At 42.5% G+C, this 18,327-nt stretch overlaps 5 protein-coding genes across 6 annotated transcripts; 2 read left to right on the top strand and 3 right to left on the bottom strand.

Annotated features, from left to right (window-relative positions):
• Positions 1-84: 84 nt before the first annotated feature.
• Positions 85-4,155, bottom strand: LOC111603543 (TATA box-binding protein-associated factor RNA polymerase I subunit B). Its single transcript, XM_023321177.2, has 4 exons — positions 3,649-4,155; positions 3,466-3,586; positions 2,487-2,936; positions 85-2,421 (listed from the first exon to the last, which is right to left on the bottom strand). Exons 1-4 carry the CDS (start codon positions 4,062-4,064, stop codon positions 778-780), a joined length of 2,631 nt encoding a protein of 876 aa, XP_023176945.2. The 5' UTR covers positions 4,065-4,155; the 3' UTR covers positions 85-777.
• Positions 4,156-4,421: 266 nt separating this feature from the next.
• On the top strand, positions 4,422-5,814 carry LOC111603546 (retinol-binding protein pinta). The gene is made up of 3 exons (XM_023321179.2): positions 4,422-5,172; positions 5,233-5,462; positions 5,517-5,814. Exons 1-3 carry the CDS (start codon positions 4,753-4,755, stop codon positions 5,716-5,718), a joined length of 852 nt encoding a protein of 283 aa, XP_023176947.2. The 5' UTR covers positions 4,422-4,752; the 3' UTR covers positions 5,719-5,814.
• Positions 5,815-6,237: 423 nt separating this feature from the next.
• LOC111603547 (MOB kinase activator-like 1) lies at positions 6,238-7,879 on the bottom strand. Its single transcript, XM_023321180.2, has 3 exons — positions 7,638-7,879; positions 7,202-7,368; positions 6,238-7,138 (listed from the first exon to the last, which is right to left on the bottom strand). Exons 1-3 carry the CDS (start codon positions 7,655-7,657, stop codon positions 6,660-6,662), a joined length of 666 nt encoding a protein of 221 aa, XP_023176948.1. The 5' UTR covers positions 7,658-7,879; the 3' UTR covers positions 6,238-6,659.
• A 73-nt stretch (positions 7,880-7,952) lies between these two features.
• Positions 7,953-9,961, top strand: LOC111603545 (nucleolar protein 56). Its single transcript, XM_023321178.2, has 3 exons — positions 7,953-8,085; positions 8,280-8,682; positions 8,744-9,961. The coding sequence occupies exons 1-3, from the start codon at positions 8,083-8,085 to the stop codon at positions 9,832-9,834; spliced, it is 1,497 nt and encodes a 498-aa protein (XP_023176946.1). The 5' UTR covers positions 7,953-8,082; the 3' UTR covers positions 9,835-9,961.
• A 388-nt stretch (positions 9,962-10,349) lies between these two features.
• LOC111603584 (clathrin interactor 1) lies at positions 10,350-18,278 on the bottom strand. 2 transcript variants are annotated; one of them, XM_023321239.2, is made up of 6 exons: positions 17,933-18,278; positions 16,604-16,805; positions 16,183-16,546; positions 16,016-16,109; positions 15,177-15,946; positions 10,350-11,027 (listed from the first exon to the last, which is right to left on the bottom strand). In XM_023321239.2, the coding sequence occupies exons 1-6, from the start codon at positions 17,983-17,985 to the stop codon at positions 10,522-10,524; spliced, it is 1,989 nt and encodes a 662-aa protein (XP_023177007.2). In that variant the 5' UTR covers positions 17,986-18,278; the 3' UTR covers positions 10,350-10,521. The 2 variants fall into 2 exon arrangements, with proteins under 2 accessions (XP_023177007.2, XP_023177006.2); XM_023321238.2 differs by lacking the exon at positions 10,350-11,027 and adding an exon at positions 12,097-14,903.
• Between the last annotated feature and the right edge of the window lie 49 nt (positions 18,279-18,327).

The following is an 18,327-nucleotide window of genomic DNA, read 5'->3' as shown; positions in this document are numbered from 1 at the left end:
AATTTTTATTATAAAATCGTGCGCGTTTTTCAATCAGTGTTCCACTGTGGACAAACGCACGCTCACGCGCTCTATTTCTGTCTTATTCTCTGCAGCGGCGCTCGGCACCTGCTATTGCAGACTGTGTGTGCGTGTATGTGCATGTACGTGAGAGAGAATATAGAGAGAAGAGAGCCCCTCTCTCAGTATGCATGTGTTTCCGCGGCCGTGAGGAGGCTGTTAGTGCTCTTTCTTTTTGAAGATTTTTTTGTGTAAAATGTAAACAAAACGTTGTGTGAGTAACTGATGTTATTATTATTGTTATACCCTAAAATTAATTTAAAATACAGTATAATGTTTTTTATAAAATGTATGTAACATAAAGTACTCTTCTTCTGGTTCAACTGCCATATCTGTATGTTTGAGCTCATCGCACTTATAATAGCCAGATAACGGAAATTTAATATGACTATCCTTCTAAGGTCAATTATTAAGTTATAGGTTTAAGTATACGATAAATACGATATAAAAGTTCAGTTATTATAGTCGATATCTCATGTTTTAAAAGCTATAGGGAACCACTATGGTACAAATATACGCTTTGTTCAGGGTATCTTCCAATCGGACATTGTTGACAAGAATTGTTATTATTGGAGCTGCTGTCGCCATCTCGGTATTCTTCTGATAAACGCTAATTTGCATATTTATGTTACGCGTTTGTGTGACTTGTTTATTCTTGTGTCGGTTATTAAGTGATAAAAAAAATATGAGATTAGGAAGTCTTGCAACACCAAATTTTTACCACATATCTCGACAAGATTTGGTTAGTAAATTGATATCCTTATTTAGTATATTGTATTTGAATCGCAAATGATTGCTATGACAGCTCCAATCCTCGATACCATGATGGAAAGTCACCTCCAATATCAACAATTGATCATAGAGCTCAGCCCAATCCACGCCAATGGTGGCGGCACATGTTTCCAGCAGCCATCGAAACGAGCAGGGGAAGATCGAACGTAGTTTCTGCTTACCGGAGTCTGTGATCTTTGTCATATTACCATGTAGTAGCCAACAATCGAAATTGGATATTTTCAACACAAGCTCATTTTGTTCTTCTGCTCCTTCTTTTCCCTCTCCAATCTGCTTCTCTGGCTTTGACTGGGTAGCTCCTGCACTTTCTTCGGACAATGGCCGCATCTGACGACGGGGCATCTTCAGCGGTACACGCAGCGGTTCCATGTTGCGTTCATCGAATGTTTGTATGGAAGCTAAACTGTTTAGCGACACATCCTCATTGTTGATAGTCAGTATGTAGGTAGGCGTATCGCGTAATTTCCAAAACGGATTATCTGCTTCCATTGCCTGACGGCGTTCTGCACGTTCCATAATTTTTTTTTGATATTGCCGACCGTAACTTGAAATTGGTTTTCGAAATACAAAGTCGGGACGCTTCTCCCGTCGTCGCAATATATCAAGCCAGTTCTGTGTACTTATATCGCAATTTGCGCGCCATTCGTTGTGTCGATTCCGTGGACGTACAAGCATTTGAAATATACCAATTTCCTCGTAGTCTTCCTGGCACGCCAACTCCTCTACGCGCAGCGTCTTTCCTCGCACGGCCAGGTGCTGAGCCAAAACGGTTGTTTGATATTTAAAGGGTTCCAGTTGACGCTCTGTGTGATCTACTTTCATGAAGTCTGGAATCTGTACACTCATCTCGCCCTCCTGCGCTTGGCTGGCGTGAAGGAGAATTCGCTTGTAGTAGCTATGCGCCGGAGTTAGACTGGGCTGAAACTCGATGTGATCTTTTGTGGTGGTATCGTTGCTGGACACGCCGAATTTATTTTTCAGCAATGTCTCGAAAATCAGACAAATGTTCTCGCGTATGCGCTGCATTGCTGGCGTTACCAACATCTCGTTGTAGTTATATTCATCCTCCTTCTGTTTCCTTTCCTTATTTAAAAAGTCGTCTACCTTGCGTCCATTTTCGGTAGCTATTCTGAAGCGCTGTGCAAAGCTTTCACTATAATTTGCCACTAAAACTTTGCGTAATTCTACAAATTGCATCCATTCGGTATAGACGAAAAGTGGTTCCACTGGTTGTGCCTGCTCATCAGTTTGCTGCAACAAGTGTTTATTAATGAGTATGGCAGATTGCGATATCACGCGCTCTTTGACATCATCCAGACCAAACAATAGCTTCAAAACATATATTATATAGGCCATGACTCGAGCCTCATAGCGAGGATAGCAATGTTGTCCATATTTTGTATCAAACGCAGGGGGCAGTATATCCATTAGACTGCTAACATAGCTGGCTATTAGTGGCGGCAAATCCAGTTCAAGCACATAGCGCTTGGTAAGTGCTTCCAGATCCGGCTTTTGGAAACCATTGAGATTTATAAAACGAGACATGTGTGTGATATGTGCGCGTAAAAACTGAAATAAAGTAATAATCATAAGATAGGGGTCTCTTAAAGCACTATATATAGAATAAGATTTACTTTATAGCTACATTTATCCTTTTGGTTACCAAACTCCATTTGTTTCACCAACGTCTTGCCGTGTACGGCGACATTCTCAGGCAAATAACTTAGCATATAGCGACTAGTCAGGTGTTCCTCATCAATAAACCTGATGAGATCAGTCAGTTGAATATCATCCTCAACTTGGTTAAGCGCTATGGCCAGCACAATATACAATTTGATTATATTCAAGGAATAAATTTGGCGATCAAAATGACGTAAAGCACTAGCTTTAGGACGCAGGCCGTGGCATTGCATGCTGCCTGAACTATCCACACTGTGCTTATCCAGATGCTTGAGCGGCATTTGCTTTTTCAGGGATTTACGGGCATTCGCTGACCATTGTAGTTGTATATTTTGGTTGCTTTGAAACGTGGATTCCGAATGGGCGCTTTTCTTTCCCCTGTAGCCTGACTCATCCAATTTGCGCTGAAAAACATGAAAATGAGAGCATTCGGTGTCAGTGCAGTGCAGATAGCTGGGTGATTGATTAGCTTAGCTAATTCGTTAAGTCGTTTGCTTATGTTCAGACCCCTATATATAGCCAGCTCAGCCAGACAAATGTCAGTTCATCAATTTAGCTTGAAGCATCACAATTTCAATTTCTCAAAGATGTCTCTGCGTTTCGCTCTCATCTGCCTAGCACTTCTAGTAATGGTCTACGCACCGCTGCCTACATCGGCGGCACCATTGGAGGGTAAGCCTTAGTGCTTGAGTTATTTTTTGATATTTTTTTATTGTCCTACACAGCTGCTTTAGTGGAAGGTGGTATCTTGCCAGAAGGTGGACTAATTCCAACTACATCCGCACCGTCCTCAGATCCAGAAAAACCAAAGCAGCGCACCTTCTTCCTATTATTACCTCTTCTGCTTCCCAATCAATTCTACTAAATAATTAGAGTCACGGTCTTTATAAAACACAAAAAAAATAAAGTTAAACTCAAGCAGCATGAAAATACCTTAGTTTTCCGCCATTCACGCCAGTTGGCGCGCTCATCGCCAATAGCATTTTGGGATTGCTTATCCTGGCGTTCACGCTTTCGCTTTGTCTTCTTGTAATTATAAATAATGCGGGCGTCTCTGAAAGGAAAAAACATTATTATAAATATAATGAACGTATGAGCGAAGACCTCGTTCTTTACCTTGCGATGGCACGCACATTCAACTTTGGCAGGCCCATCTCATTGTTCTTGCAGAAGGCAACCTCCATGCGTCCCATGTATGCGGCCCACACCTGAAGCGTCATGAGCTTAAGCTCTGGCTTGGCTCCCATGTGGAGTAGCTCCTCCAGGAAGCCGCGCAACACATAATTATAAAATTCCCACGATGTTATATCGCTTTCTTCTGCTTCGATTTTGGGTTTCTTTATGGTGCGCTGCGACACATGTTTTGTTGTATCATTGAATGTATCTTCGGCGCTGATCTCTACAGCTTGTAGCTGCCCCTTCTTGGTGCCGCATTCGATGCAGTAGTAGTAGCCTTCGCGTTCCTGGAATTTGCGCTCGCCACAAACGTCACATTCCATATGATCCATTTGCACTACTTCAGTGTCGTCCATTTTTATTTATAAATTTTAATTACAAGCTCGCACGTGCGGCACCGACAAAATCATTAGAAATGAATATTTTGATACTTATACATGCATAATAGCGCTTATCGATAACAAAGCGATAATTTTAGCGCGAAACCTTAAATAAAATACCTGCGATTAACAGTCAGCGGCTTAAAAATTTAAGGAAAGGGTGACTAATTTGTTGCATTTGTATTTTTTCTAATTCGCAAAAACAAATCGATATATACATTTATAATATTTGGTAGTTTAGTAATTGAGAACGTGAAGATCTGAAATATGACTCAATGGAAACCGATTTTTATGCAACACAATTCTTATATGGTATTAACCAGCACTACTTTAGCAAATTAATCGCGCCTTTTGACCTATCCCAACGATTTAAATGTGCTGAATCAGTATTTTTTCAAATAGTTTTCCCTAATCCGATTGGGGCTTTTATATAAGATAAATGCAATGTTCTCATACACTTAGCCGCTTAATGGATAACTATATTTAGCTGGCTGCCTACCAGTATTGACCAGTATTGAAATGCTTTGCCCTCTGCACGCTAGGCGCAAAACCAAAAGCTATAAATTTTGTAGGCGCCGAAAGCTTACGACTGCAATGACCAGTCGCTCACAGACAGTTGATCAGTACAAGTGCAACAGCAGCAGCAGCGCGAGCAGCAGCGGACATGGGCTCGCATGATAACAATATAGATGCCGACTTGCCAGATTTCGATGTATTGTTGGGAAATGAGGAGGATTCGGTATTGGAAAAGGAGCAGCTACAAGTACAAGAGCTCAGGGAATGGCTAGACGCAAATCCGTACATTAATGGCTGTAAGGCCTATGACAATTTGCATTTCTTTTTGCGCACCTGCAAATTCGATGTTGAACGCGCAAAAAAAAAACTAAAAACATTTTACCAAATGCGCGCCGAGCGTACCGAATGGTTTGACAACTGCGATCCCATGTTGCCAGAAATACAGGAACTGCTCGCATTGGGTGTCTTTTTGCCCGTCGATGGGGTCGATGAGCACCAGCGAAAGGTTGTTATTATAAGAACCGCAGCACACGATCCTAAACGCCATACACAAAACAATGTGTTTAAGGTATATACACATATAATAAATATTTATATGCAATAGATTCTAACCTTTGCCCTTTTGTAGACTAGCAAAATGATATTGGATTTGCTAGTAAGGTTTGAGCCAGATAGCTGTGCACGCGGCATCGTTGCCATTATGGATATGCAAGGTGTTCAATTGGGTCATGCACTACAGCTGAATCCCAAGCTCATTAAGCGCTCTGTTGAGAGTTGGACGGCATATCCATGTCAGCCCAAGCTCTTGGAGTTCACCAATGCCCCGCGTCACGTTAACCTATTTTTGAATACGTTTCGGTAAGTCCAATCCAAACCTTATATAATTATGTGTTGAAAATATGTTCGTTTTAGTGTATTCATGACGACAAAGATACGGTCCCGCGTTGTAGTGCGCCGCGAGGGCACAATGGTGAAGTGCAAACAATTGCCAATCGACTTGGGTGGCCAGGGCCCCAGTTACAAAGAGTTGGCTATAAAATGGAAGCAATTGCTCGAACAGAACGCTGACTTCTATGTGGAGCAAGGCAAATACAAAAGCCTAGTCAAGCGATAAGCGTACGATTAGCCAAATATGATTAGGAATCCAACCAGACATATATGCAATATATATGTATATATATAAGTAGTATACGCATATTTTCAGCTTGTAGACTATCACTGTTAATACAACGTGTACAAATGGCGTTGTTTTATTTTATGTATAAGTACATGTATTTATAATGCTTCATTGAATGTTTTATCATTATCATTAGCTTTTGCCTTGTTGGAAGGCGTTCAGCTTTCTCTTATCGTTCACATTCGTAGTCATTTCAATCTGTAATATATATTAATCATCAGTTCGATATAAATATTGAATTAATAAAGTAAACTTGCCGCTATGTTTTTCGTTCATTATATTTTCAGTTTCTTTATTAGTATAAAATAGTATATCAAAAATGTTTATCAAGTCTATAATTATTATCATTTATTGGGGCTATCGAGTGTCGTCTCACTTTGCTAAGGGCTTGCAGTGCAATAGATTTCTCATCTGTTGATCGATATATAAATAAATACGTACACACACAAAAGACAGTTTGTGAACAGAATGTTGTTTATAAGCAGGATTTGTTAGTGTATCAATGCGTGCTGTTTGTTATTTTGTTTGCTTTTTTAAATGTACATACGTATATAAATATAAATATGCTTTATATATCTCTTAAAAGTACGTGTCACATATAAAAATATATATAGTAGATGTTGCTCATCATATTGTTCGCAAACAGCACACTATCAGGGATAGTTTTAGTGGGACCACATCAAGCACTGAACAAAACTTAAAAGCTATAAACGAGAAACGGAAAGGCGGTAACTAACTAAAGCGTATTATATATTTATATCTATAGCGACAATACGCAATTGAGAGTAAAGCGCAGTTGCGCCCGCCCATCACAAGTCCAATTGCAAGCTATTGCCGCTATTGACACTGGTGGCACTGTCCACCGATTGCAGTGATTCCTATATTTGCCGTTCATCTTTTGCTGTGAGCTTATCGATGAGCTCTTGCAGTGGCGCTAGTTCGCGTCGCTCAATCAGGTTAAACTCTTGGACAAAGAATATGAAATGCTTAAAGGACGTATTCAAATGGGCCTCCTCGCCCAGCGTCACCACCTCGGAGAAATGCTGATGATAGATATGCGCATAGACGCGGAACAGCCGCTTCAGTATGGTTTTAGCGGAGGCAAGAAAGTTCTTTGGAAATGGTACACCAATTTTTGATGGAAACAGTGTCTCATCGTCCAATTGATCCTGCACCCAGGTCATTAGATAATCAATATACTTAGGTGCGCTGCATTTGATAGGTTTCTTTACAGTTAAACCATCTGCCCAATGGTATTCGTATTTCGGACCAGCCGACATTATGCCACAGCTTTCCTCCGTGCAAAACTCCGTAATAGTGCCATAGAGCATATTAATTTGATTAAAGAAATCCACGGCTATGTCGAAAGAGAAGAGCAAGAATTAGTTACCATAACTTGGATTGCTTCTATACTACTCACTGTTGACGGCCACCCATTCGTTGAGATCCTCACCATCTGGCAGAGCGACTGCGTTGCGTAAATTTCCTGAGCCAAGTGTCGCAGCTGCATGCTTCATGAGATCATATTGATGCGTGCCCTCTGGTATGTTCTTTTTAGGTTTAAACGTTTTGCTTGAACGTGAACCGCTAGAGGCGACAAAAAAAAAGAAATGTTGCTTTGTATTGGCATGCCACAACAAACAACCCCGGGCGACTTACAAACGGTGGAGCCACTGACTCACACCCACAATATTGGTTGAACAAAGCACGAAAGGGTAGTGTTCTTTGTTTCAGTTGCAAGTGCAACAGTGTTTCCAGTTCACACGACATACATACTTGCATGTATGTAAAATGAGCATTATACGTAGATATGTTCGTATGTAATTCAGTTACTACATTCATATATATATACTTACAACAAAAATTCCATTGCCATGCAGTTATTGTTGCCGTTCACTTGCCACGAAGGTAAACTTGTCGACAACCTCTTAAGCAAAATAGTTATTTCTTGTAAGTTAACCGTCTTGGACGATTTAGAATACAAAATATAAATATAAAATAGTTTTTAATTATAATTATTTCCAATCCACGAATTTGTTGGCAGGGCAAAGTGTAGGGCTGGCAATAAACACCGACAACATCGATAATTCGAACTCGATAACCGATTCGCGATTAAATTTATTACAGTAAAATTCGTGTTGCCACATGGGAAATTTGTATGCTTCATATGAGTACACACTTGATAATTTTGGTGTGTAAACACTGATCTTTCTGTTTAGCACGTGGAAAAATAACGCGCTCTGCCTTCCCGTGAAATATAATAATATTTTGATTATTTGACGGCATATTATCGTCTTAAATATGGTAAATATATCATAAACATATTCATAGTTTAGTTTATATATAGTTTCGTTGTATATATACACATATATACATATAACTGACTTAAATTTAAGAACTTGTGGGAATGAGCCCTAGACAACGTGGAAAAATTTGGTTAATGAAACTTGAGTTTCTACTATTTTTATGTGTTAACATGCATTTCATTACATTTACAGTCGAGTCTGTACGTGCTTTATGAGCATGCGGCAGGCTATTCGCTATTCTCCGTTAAGGAGTTCGAAGAGGTGTCCATGTTCCTACCGCAAGTCGAGTCCTCCGTCACGGACATTTCGAAGTTTAATTCGATTATAAAACTGGCGGGATTTGCGCCGTTTAAGACGGCAATTGCTGCACTTGAGAACATAAATGCCATATCCGAAGGCATTGTACCGCAGGATTTACTGCATTTCCTTGATGATTTCTTTGCCAAGCTAAAGAAGAAGAAGTGCACCCTAGGCATTGCGGATGCCAAGTTGGGTGCTGCCATTACAGAATCCATTGGCGTGGCGTGTAGCCACTTTGGTGTCGTGCCCGAAATATTGCGAGGCATACGCTTCCACTTCGCCAAGCTGATCAAAGGTAAGTTAATTTTTCATTTTGAGTAATTTCCAATACCTAATCATACTTTTTCCTTTGTTAGGCTTTACTGACAAGTCAGCTGGAGTAGCACAACTGGGTCTGGGACACAGCTACTCCCGTGCCAAGGTCAAGTTCAATGTTAATCGATCAGACAATATGATTATTCAGTCGATCGCGCTGCTGGATCAGCTGGACAAGGATGTAAATACTTTCTCTATGCGGATACGCGAATGGTACTCTTACCACTTCCCAGAACTGGTGAAAATTGTCCCAGACAACTATATGTTTGCCAAGGCCGCCAAATTTATTAAAGACCGCAAGGATCTAACTCAGGACAAACTTGAAGATCTTGAGCAGATTGTTATGGACTCTGCCAAGGCTCAGGCTATAATCGATGCCGGAAAAATGTCCATGGGTATGGATATATCTATTGTGGATCTGATGAACATTGAGCTCTTTGCCGAGCGTGTCGTCAAACTTTCTGAGTATCGTAAGAAGCTTTCCACATATTTGCACAACAAAATGAACCTGGTTGCACCGAATCTTCAGTCGCTCATAGGCGATCAGGTGGGTGCCCGCCTTATTTCACACGCCGGCAGCTTGACAAATTTGGCAAAGTATCCCGCGTCGACAGTACAAATCTTGGGCGCTGAGAAGGCACTTTTCCGTGCGCTTAAGACGCGCTCAAACACTCCGAAATATGGTTTAATCTATCATTCGTCGTTCATTGGACGTGCAGGGCTCAAGAATAAGGGACGCATCTCGCGTTTTCTGGCCAACAAATGCTCGATTGCCTCACGTATCGATTGCTTCCTGGAGCAGCCTACTAGCGTCTTTGGCGAAACACTAAAACAACAAGTGGAAGATCGCCTGAAGTTCTACGAGTCGGGTGCTGTGCCGCGCAAGAACATTGAGGTCATGAAGGAGGCCATCGAGGCGGCTGGCCAAGAAATCACAGATGTTCCACAGTCCGAGAAAAAGAAGAACAAGAAGAAGAAACGTCAAGCAGATGCAGATACAAATGGTACCACTAATGGAAATGGTACAGCCGCAGCCGGCGAGGAAGCCGATAATGGCAATGCTGAGGCTGACGGTGAGCCCAAGAAGAAGAAAAAGAAGAAGAACAAGAACAAGCAAGCCGTGGAGGCGTAATGACGTATATGCACATACGGTATTCCACCCTTTGCTAAGTTCTTTAGTCTTAAGTTGAAAATCTATTATTTTACTTACAAATCTTTTCTGTATTTCATGATACCCCAGCTAAATAAACAATCAAATTTTAGACAGAGTTACGTGTTTTTTGATTTCTTTCTTTATTTTCATACATTTGTTTTATATACATACACATAACTGTTTAATTATTGCTAATTTTTTATATATTATTATTATTATAAGTTTTTTTTGTAACAATTTCAATGATAATGCAACCGTCCTTCTTTCCTTCCTTCCTTCCAACTGTTGTGCTAAATATCGATTTAGTACAACCATTAATTATATATTATTTTATTGCATTCATGACGAACATTTAAACACACGAAAGTATTTAAACTCCGATTGGTGACAACAGGACGGATATGGAATTTAGTGTTCGGTTCGGGTAGGTTTGAAATTTCAAAGGTAAACCAATACGAGCTCAAGCTACATAATCAATAATAATACAATTGCAATTATAATTTGTTTTAACAAACGATTTAGCAACAAATAATCAGAATTTGCATATTCAATACAAGAGGGGATAGCATAGAAGTGTTTTTCTGTCTGTGTGTGTGTGATGTGTTAGTGTATTAGTGTATTTGTGTGTGTGTGTGTGGGTGTGGAACGTCATTAAGCTAATAAATATCATTGGAACAAATCAAACGCTGAGGAATTATTATTGCTGCTGTGATGTTGTTGCTGCTGCTGCAGTTGTTGCTGGAACGCACCAAAGTTGGCAAATGCTGCTGGCTGTGCCTGCATCTGTGGAATGTTTTGTTGCGGCGCCCCAAACATGTTGGGACTGGTCAGTGGTGAGGGCGAGAGCCCAGCGAATCCGCCACTAGTTTGCACATTCAGTGGCGCCTGCGTTCTGGCTGGGCTCTGCGTTTTCAGCGTGTTCATCGACGGTGCCGGCGCATTCGATTTGCCAGATTTGCTTATCAACAGATTGTCCAGATCAATGTTCAAATTGCCGGCCTTCAGATTGCCCGACCAGGTGGCGCCCACATTTGTGGGCTGTGTGCTCAACGACGTCGTGGCCCCATTTGTGTTGATGTTATTATTTTTGTTGTTGTTGTTGTTGTTGGATATGCACATCGGCTGCAACAGATTGTCGCCGGCGACAGCAGCGATTGGCGGCAACATGTTATCTGCAAAGAGCGCACAAACATTTGAGGATCAATCGGGGAATATGCAAATCATAATCTAGAGGCAGCTATGACTATCGGCATAAGAAATATAGAAAAGCATTGGGGGTGTGTGTGAGTGTGTGTGCGTCAAATTGTTAAGCGAATTGATTACGTGATGGGTGAGTGTGTGGGTGGGTGTCGATTGGAAGCATTTTCTGTTGACAGGCGGAGCTAACTCAATCAGCTAAGTGCAGTTGCATAAACAATTGTTTCTTAACAATAAACAATCGTTGCTGTTGTTGTTGCTATTGCTATTGCTATTGGTTTTTGTTTGTTTACCTAGTGTGTCCGCGGCTGTGGCACAATGCCCGGTATATTGAGAAAAGCTTTCAGTTATTTATACATATATACACACATATATATATATTTAGATATTTGAGTTGTTCACATAAATATATAATTTATAAATCATATCCAAATTGTGCGTTTGCAATATAAAATGTCAAAAAGGGAAAAAGGAATAGAAATAAAATAGAAATATTTGTTCAAATCATATTCGCAAATAACTGCTATCTCGCTAGATATATAACTATATAGCTATATACAGATGTATTCTTCATGCATATAGCATCAAGTGTTTAAATTTCAAAAAGTATTGCGAATTTTTCACTTTACTTTTGGTTTTATTTCAAAGTTATTTAAAAATATTTCAATATATTTATGGAGAGTATAGGACAAATATATTCATAGACCAGAAATATTAAGCATAGAATAGATATTCAACGATTAGTATACGGGTAGTTGAGCCAACCTGAGTCTGGTTGGCTTAATTTAGTTTCAGAAAACTTTCTTTTTTAGTACATATAATATTCAAATTGTAGTTTTAAACATGTTTTTTAAACAACGTTAGTTTTAGATCCAAGTAGTGTAAGCTATATTACATTAAGAATAAATAGAAACTATCTTAAGAAGCTAAACTTGTTGCTAGTATACAAGTCAACCCAACTCCATATTTAATTTCATTAAAGTTCAAAAATTTGGAAATTCTTGAAACGTTAGTTGGTTGGAGTTTCAAACCGACCCAAAAACAAATTTCATCCTTTTGGCTTGGCACTTAATTCTACCCTAAATAAAAAGCTTCTTTGGTCTAAGAGCCCTGCTCCAAGGTTGCTGTATCGAATAGCTTGTAGCATGTGCTCAAAATCTGTTGGGCTAGCTCGCGGCACTCGTCGGACGATTCGCCGCCTACGAGCGGCGAGCGCATAAACTCTTCCAGCCAGCGCTTGAGCTCGTTGAGCGACTCAGCAAAATGGGCGACCAACAGGTGGGCGGGCGTTGTGACCAGAGCTATGCCCAATAGTTGCAGCGTAGCCGCACGCACTCGCGCCTCAGCACTGAAGCGCACAAAGGCGCACAGATCGAAGATCTCGCGCGTCATGGCCGGCAGTAGCGGGCAGTTCTGGGAGCACATGAGCAGCACGGCCAGTGTGTGCAGCATGTTGACCAGCAGCTGGGTATCGATGTCATGCGAAATATTCTCATATTTAACATAAAGCATTTGACGCGTGCGCTGACCGCGCACCAGGCCAAAGAAGAATGTGCCGGCAACGGCATGGAACGGATTGATCTTGGCTTGACTAGCCGGCGTTGCTCTCTTGCTCAGGTAACGCTTAGTCTTGGCGCGCAATCGGTCGCGTATGATGCGCTGAGCAGCAGCCAGACGTGCATCAGCATCGTCTTTTTCAGAGTGCAGCTGGAATTTGCGAGGTTGCTTGGCTACGGGCGGCACAATGTCCAGAATCTGTTCAGCAGTTGGCGGCTGATGCTCATCCCCGGCTAGCTCCTTGGCTGCTGCAGCCAATATCTGTAGTATGAGAATGCGCACATTGGCCGCATACTGCGTGTTGTCCGTGTGGAACATGCGGCACAGCAGCTCGGCGCAGGCGCCCGGCTTAGCAACACAGATGGCCACGCAGCAACGGAACTGTGTGCGCTCAAAGTCTTCGAAATAGTACTGCATCTCGAGCACGATGAAAAGTTCCATCAGCTCCAGAGCCAGCTTGACATCCTGCTGCGCCAACTGGCTGCGTATCAGCTGCTCAGCCGTGGCCAATGCAGCTTCAAAGATTTGATAATTGTCCACTTTGGTGCGTAGCAGGTGCAGCAGGTCAATCAAAAATTTGGGACGCTGTTCCAGGCTGCTGGAAATGTCATTGGACATGTCATATGGCTTCAAATCATCGTCATCCTCATCGTCCTCGTCGAGCGGCAGTGTTGGTGTCTCATCGTCATCTGAGTCCAGGTCCAGTTGCATTTTACTTATATTTTTGGCTGCCTGCACAGTCGGCATGCGCGGCGGCTGCTCCTCAACTTCCATAAACTGAGCCATGTGCAGCTCGAGACGCTGAAGCAGCTCTCGACTGGGTCTGCTATCCAACTGCGCCTTGCTGGGATACTTAAAGTTCGCCAACATTTCCAGCTCTTCGATAAGATGCCAATGGGGCGTTTCCTCTAGAGCAGCATAATCGAATTTCAAGCGATCCTCATCTGGAGCCTGTTCATTTACCATGTGATTATATAGCAGTTCCACGGTCTTCATGCCCAGATATCGCTGCACCTTGTCGGGCGACTGCAGGTGGTAGCTCAGCCCGTCGTGCAGCTGACGTTTGTGTTCCTGCTCCATGTTGCCATTACATTTGCCAGCCAGTACCAGCAGCTTGCATATGGCCACATGCTCCTGGCTGCTTAGCTTTTGCAGGGTGATTCTCTTGGACCACATGCCCAGCAGCTGCGTAAAAAGCACGTGCAGCTCTGTGGCTGCAGCCACTGCGAGATAGCCCACTAGAGTGCAAAGTGGTCCATTCTCTGTGGGCGCCCGCTGCAGAGGCAGCTTCTGGAGCAAACAATGCTGCCAATGCTGCGTCTCCATTGAGCCGGTTCCCAACAGCACGTAAAGATTGAGCTGAGCATTGACAGCACATTGAGCCAATTTAAAACAGGCGGATGGCTCCAGCTTATATAAAATTTGTTGCAACACGCCGCGTGAATTTGGGGCAACTGCAAGATCTTCGAGCACGCGCAACAGAGCCTCCAGGGTGGAAGCATCAAAGTAGTTGCCAAGCACGCGGGAGAGCAGCCAACTAAATGGGCTAAGATCGAAGTAGCCGCCTTGATCCTCGCACTGCAGCACAAAGTACACAGCTCTGAGCCATTGCTGCAGCAGTAGTCGTCCGTAGGCGATGGTCGCAAATATCGCGGGCAGCTGCCGTCCCAGCTTGTTGGCCACCAGGCCAGGCAGCCCAATCAGCAGTTGTATAAACTGCATAGTCCGAGCATCGTGCTCGTCCACCAGCCGCTCGGGCAGCACTTTAATGGTGCGTGCATATCGCTGCATTAACGCGCCACGGTGACGTGTAAGGTGCAGCAAGCAAATGGACAGCAGGCAGTGATCCTGCACAAGAGCGGCGAGCATGGAGGCGGCACTGTTCGGCACCCGTTCCAGTTGCTGTAGCAGTGCATCAAACGCAACTTCCGCATAGTCAATGCTGTAATCCAATTTAAACATATTTAAAACATCCACGTCATCTGTGGGCTGTGGCCAATCCCGCGTGAAAAGCCTGCCCAGTTGCGTGAGTAAAGCTGCGTACTCGTCAGCTGCCAGTTGGGACCAATCAACAGCGCGGCAATCGAGTCCCACAAGCTGTTCTGGCGTTGTGTATCCCGGCAGGGCACCAGCGTTGTGCAATTGCCGCAAGGTGGCAGCCACGTAGCTGACATCTGCGGCGCTCTGCACGCATGCTAAATCTCGCAAATTCGCAATGGATTTAGCTAGAGCCTGGCGTACTGATTCCGATGGCGGGGGCAGCGACGTCTTTGAGACTTGCTGAATTTCAACAGCTGCATTGGAGCGGAAAGGAAGAAAAAGAGAACGAGTGCATCCGATTGGAATATGTTGACCGTTATGTGTGGTAGCTAGCTTAACAACAAAAGTTACAGAGATTAAGGAGAGAGAGAGAGAGAGAGGCAGGACTTTTATACACAAATCGCGCTGTCATGCAAAACGTTTCATTGGACGCCCACTAAATGCATTAAGTGATCTATGCTAAAACATATCCTAATGCAAATCCTAATAACTAGTTATTAATACTAGCTTAATATATATAAACTCACCCATTGGCATGCTCTGGTGAATCGACAAATCACCCAATCCGGCCAGCAGATCAGTGGCTGTTGTTGCCGTTGCTGTTGCTGCTGGCTGTGCGGCATTGAACAGGTCAAAGGCATCGTTAGCTGGCGTCGCTGTCGTCAACAGGTTGCCATCCAGCGCTAATGTGGATGACACCGTCGCAGTGGTAGAGCTCTGGAATGCATCGAAGTCCGCGAATTCATCATTGCTTGCCGCCGGTAATATGCCCGTCGAAGGTGGTAATGAGCCGCTGCCAAAAGCAGTCGCAAAATCACCAAATTCTTGCGTGGGAGCAGCATCAGCACCACGCGGATTAAAGTCATCGTCGTCATCAATAATAACAGCAGCGCTATTAAGCGTTTTCTCGACTTTCGGTGACTGCTGTACTGGTGACGATGAACACGTCTTAAAAAGATCATCTAGCAAATCGTTATTGTTACTCGGTGTATTGCTCTTGTTGTTATTGTTGCTGGGCGATGCGCCGCCCATTAGATCAACGCTATTTGTGGTGGGCGTGTCGCGGTGCGTGGGTGAATGAATACCGGCCGCGTTCGGCGTCTTGCCAAAGTTAGCCGCAGCACCCAAATTGATTTTCTTTTGCGGTGCCGCCTGCTTTGAGGTGCCAACAGATGTCGGCTGCTTGGACACTGGCGAGCTCACCGTCTTTGAGCGTATATTCATGTTGAGGTTTGACGGTTTGCTCTCAACGGCCACCTCAGCTGGACTAGCGCGATCATTGTATCGATAGTTGCGTCTGCAAAGGCAAATACACAAAAACTTTTAATTGATGTACATTAATAAATGAAAGAATCGGATTATTTACCTGGGACTAGGTGAATCACTGTCAGAACCCTCGCGCTCGCCATCATATTGAGTATCCTCGTCCTCGTAACGATCCGCGGAGTTCTTATCGGAATCTAAAACATAAAGTGAACAGATGTCAATAATCAAAGAGTAATTAAATATTGAATATTATTATAAATTACTTACACCAATTGTCACCGCGATTGTTGCGCCAGTCTCCGTCGTTGTACCCACCGCTGCTGCCTCCGCCCCCACCACCACTGTAGCCGCTGTAGCCACCGCTGCGGGAGCCCATGGCATCACTGCTCATGCCAATATACTTGTCCTTATTCTTTTTGGCTTTTTTGCGCTCTTCGCGCAAACGATCATCGTCCTGAATAAAGTCTATAAGCTCTCGTACCTTATGCCTAACATTAATACCCTGATCCTTGCCGCCTTCATCCGTAAACGTATAATTCTCCAGCGAACGCAGATCATAGATGTGCTCCCGCGACGACGTTACCACGCGCTCCGAACCATTGCGTACCAAATAGTTCAATAGCAACAAGCTCTAAAAGTGGGTTAATTCATTAAAATTTATAAGTAATCACCAAAAGATGTTCCTTACCTTATATGTTCGTCTCCAATTGGTTTTATTGTCCTGCAGCATGCGTTTCCAAAGCATGGACATGACTTCCGGAAAGGTCTCATAGGAGAATGTAGCATGCGCCAGCTCCTGCATGAGCGGACCTGTTGGACCCCACGGATCATCGTTAGTCGCCTCGCGCACCTTTCCCTCTATTTCTGTGTAATTCATTACGACATTGGTGCTGCACGAAACCAAATTAAAGTTTACCATTAATTATATACCAAGGCGAAATAGTTACAAAACTGGAAAAACCATTAAATATGCTGATCAAAGTTTTGGAGTTACGAGACGTACAGCAAACAAAAGCCCGCATAGGGCTGACTGAATTCATAGAGGTGTAATATTGAAACTTAATTGAGCACGGCTAGAAATGACAGTTACTTTATGCGGACTCCTCCCTCTTCTCTTAATCATTGATGCTTTAATATTTAATATTGAAAATTAAATTTCAGCTCAGTTCATCTCATAAGAAGTTCTGGTCTATCAACTATATATCATAATAGTTTATGGACATCCAAACATGCTACAAAAAGTGTGAATTGTCACAACAGAACCTTATCAGCTGGAGATAAGCCTTTAACGCACTTGGAGCATGCACCAAGGCATTTACAGCTACCGTATTTATATTTTACGAACAAAATTGGGGCGGCCAAGCGAAGCAACGGAAATGGTCTCCACATTCGTGGAGAAAACTGAAAGCTGAACACGCACAGAACTCAAATGACATCGATAGTAAATTATGATAAAAGGTAGTAATTAATTATAAGCACTCGTAATTGGAATTGGAATTGGAATTGAAATTGGAATTGAAATTTCACTGGAAAGTCAGGTGGAAGCACGAATGTTAGCACAGCTGGAATGCATATCTTATTTTGGGGCAGTACGTTAAGCAAACAAAATGTTTTCTTGATAAAAACATGTATGTATTTACATGCGGATGTGTTTGCGTGTACTTATAATATTCGAATGCATATGTATGTGAATTGGTATTACTGTGAAATGAGCGAACGTACAATCAAATCTCGACAAAACGAATAACCTTGAATACAAAAAAGCGGCCAACGGCAAACAAAGCCCAGCGTTAATCGCTCTTCCATAAACGTGGAGAATAAGCAAAACTATATCACTTTTGGCACGACTGCATTTGTAGCACCTGTATATTGAAAGAGACAGGTATTGGGGGTGGGGGTGAGTTGTTGTTGGCGAAGGGCGTGGGAGTGCTGGAATCTCCATCTACTTATGCTTTTTTTGTTGTTATCTTTTATTATACTCCTATTTTATGTATACTAATATTGTTGGAAAACTTACACTTTGTCCGCCAACTCGCGCACTTTCCACATGCTGATAAATTTATCAACCATTTCAACTTAATTTTCTGCTTTGGAATTTTCACACAAACTTGCCAAGTCGCTGGCTAGCAAAACTTGTTTTTTTTTTTATTTGGGTTGTATATATATATATATATTACGTATGCATATATATTGTTGCACGAAGATCGCGTTTTGACGAGTTACATGTAGTTGTACACGTTTTCTTACTATAAGCCAAATAATAAGTATAAAATTTAAACGAAAATGCAAAGTAAAATCACTGCACTCTGCAGGCAGAATTTTGGTGAGCTGTCTCCCGTCAGTGTTGCTAATACTTTGCGTGACAGTGCTGTAAATGTGTATTTAGGTATCAGTGGTGCAAATAGTTACTTA

This window comes from Drosophila hydei, unplaced genomic scaffold (assembly GCF_003285905.1).
Source record: "Drosophila hydei strain 15085-1641.00,03,60 unplaced genomic scaffold, DhydRS2 tig00008119-arrow-pilon, whole genome shotgun sequence".
Taxonomy (NCBI): Eukaryota; Metazoa; Arthropoda; class Insecta; order Diptera; family Drosophilidae; genus Drosophila; species Drosophila hydei.
This window is presented reverse-complemented; position numbering and strand designations above follow the sequence as displayed.

Bases quoted from the DNA above. Each gene is read 5' to 3' on its own strand.
- LOC111603543 (XM_023321177.2), bottom strand. From the start codon at position 4,064: ATGGACGACACTGAAGTAGTGCAAATGGATCATATGGAATGTGACGTT. The intron at 2,937-3,465 runs GTATTTTCATGC...CATGTTTTTCAG, and splicing joins GTGAATGGCGGAAAACTAAG to CGCAAATTGGATGAGTCAGG. The intron at 2,422-2,486 runs GTAAATCTTATT...ACTTTATTTCAG, and splicing joins AGGATAAATGTAGCTATAAA to TTTTTACGCGCACATATCAC.
- LOC111603546 (XM_023321179.2), top strand. From the start codon at position 4,753: ATGGGCTCGCATGATAACAATATAGATGCCGACTTGCCAGATTTCGAT. The intron at 5,173-5,232 runs GTATATACACAT...GCCCTTTTGTAG, and splicing joins CACAAAACAATGTGTTTAAG to ACTAGCAAAATGATATTGGA. The intron at 5,463-5,516 runs GTAAGTCCAATC...TGTTCGTTTTAG, and splicing joins CTATTTTTGAATACGTTTCG to TGTATTCATGACGACAAAGA.
- LOC111603547 (XM_023321180.2), bottom strand. From the start codon at position 7,657: ATGGCAATGGAATTTTTGTT. The intron at 7,369-7,637 runs GTAAGTATATAT...TGTCGCCTCTAG, and splicing joins ATGGCAATGGAATTTTTGTT to CGGTTCACGTTCAAGCAAAA. The intron at 7,139-7,201 runs GTGAGTAGTATA...CTTTCGACATAG, and splicing joins CGAATGGGTGGCCGTCAACA to CCGTGGATTTCTTTAATCAA.
- LOC111603545 (XM_023321178.2), top strand. The intron at 8,683-8,743 runs GTAAGTTAATTT...TTCCTTTGTTAG, and splicing joins CTTCGCCAAGCTGATCAAAG to GCTTTACTGACAAGTCAGCT.
- LOC111603584 (XM_023321238.2), bottom strand. From the start codon at position 17,985: ATGGTTGATAAATTTATCAGCATGTGGAAAGTGCGCGAGTTGGCGGAC. The intron at 16,547-16,603 runs GTAAGGAACATC...ACCCACTTTTAG, and splicing joins ATTGGAGACGAACATATAAG to AGCTTGTTGCTATTGAACTA. The intron at 14,904-15,176 runs GTGAGTTTATAT...GCTCCAATGCAG, and splicing joins TCACCAGAGCATGCCAATGG to CTGTTGAAATTCAGCAAGTC.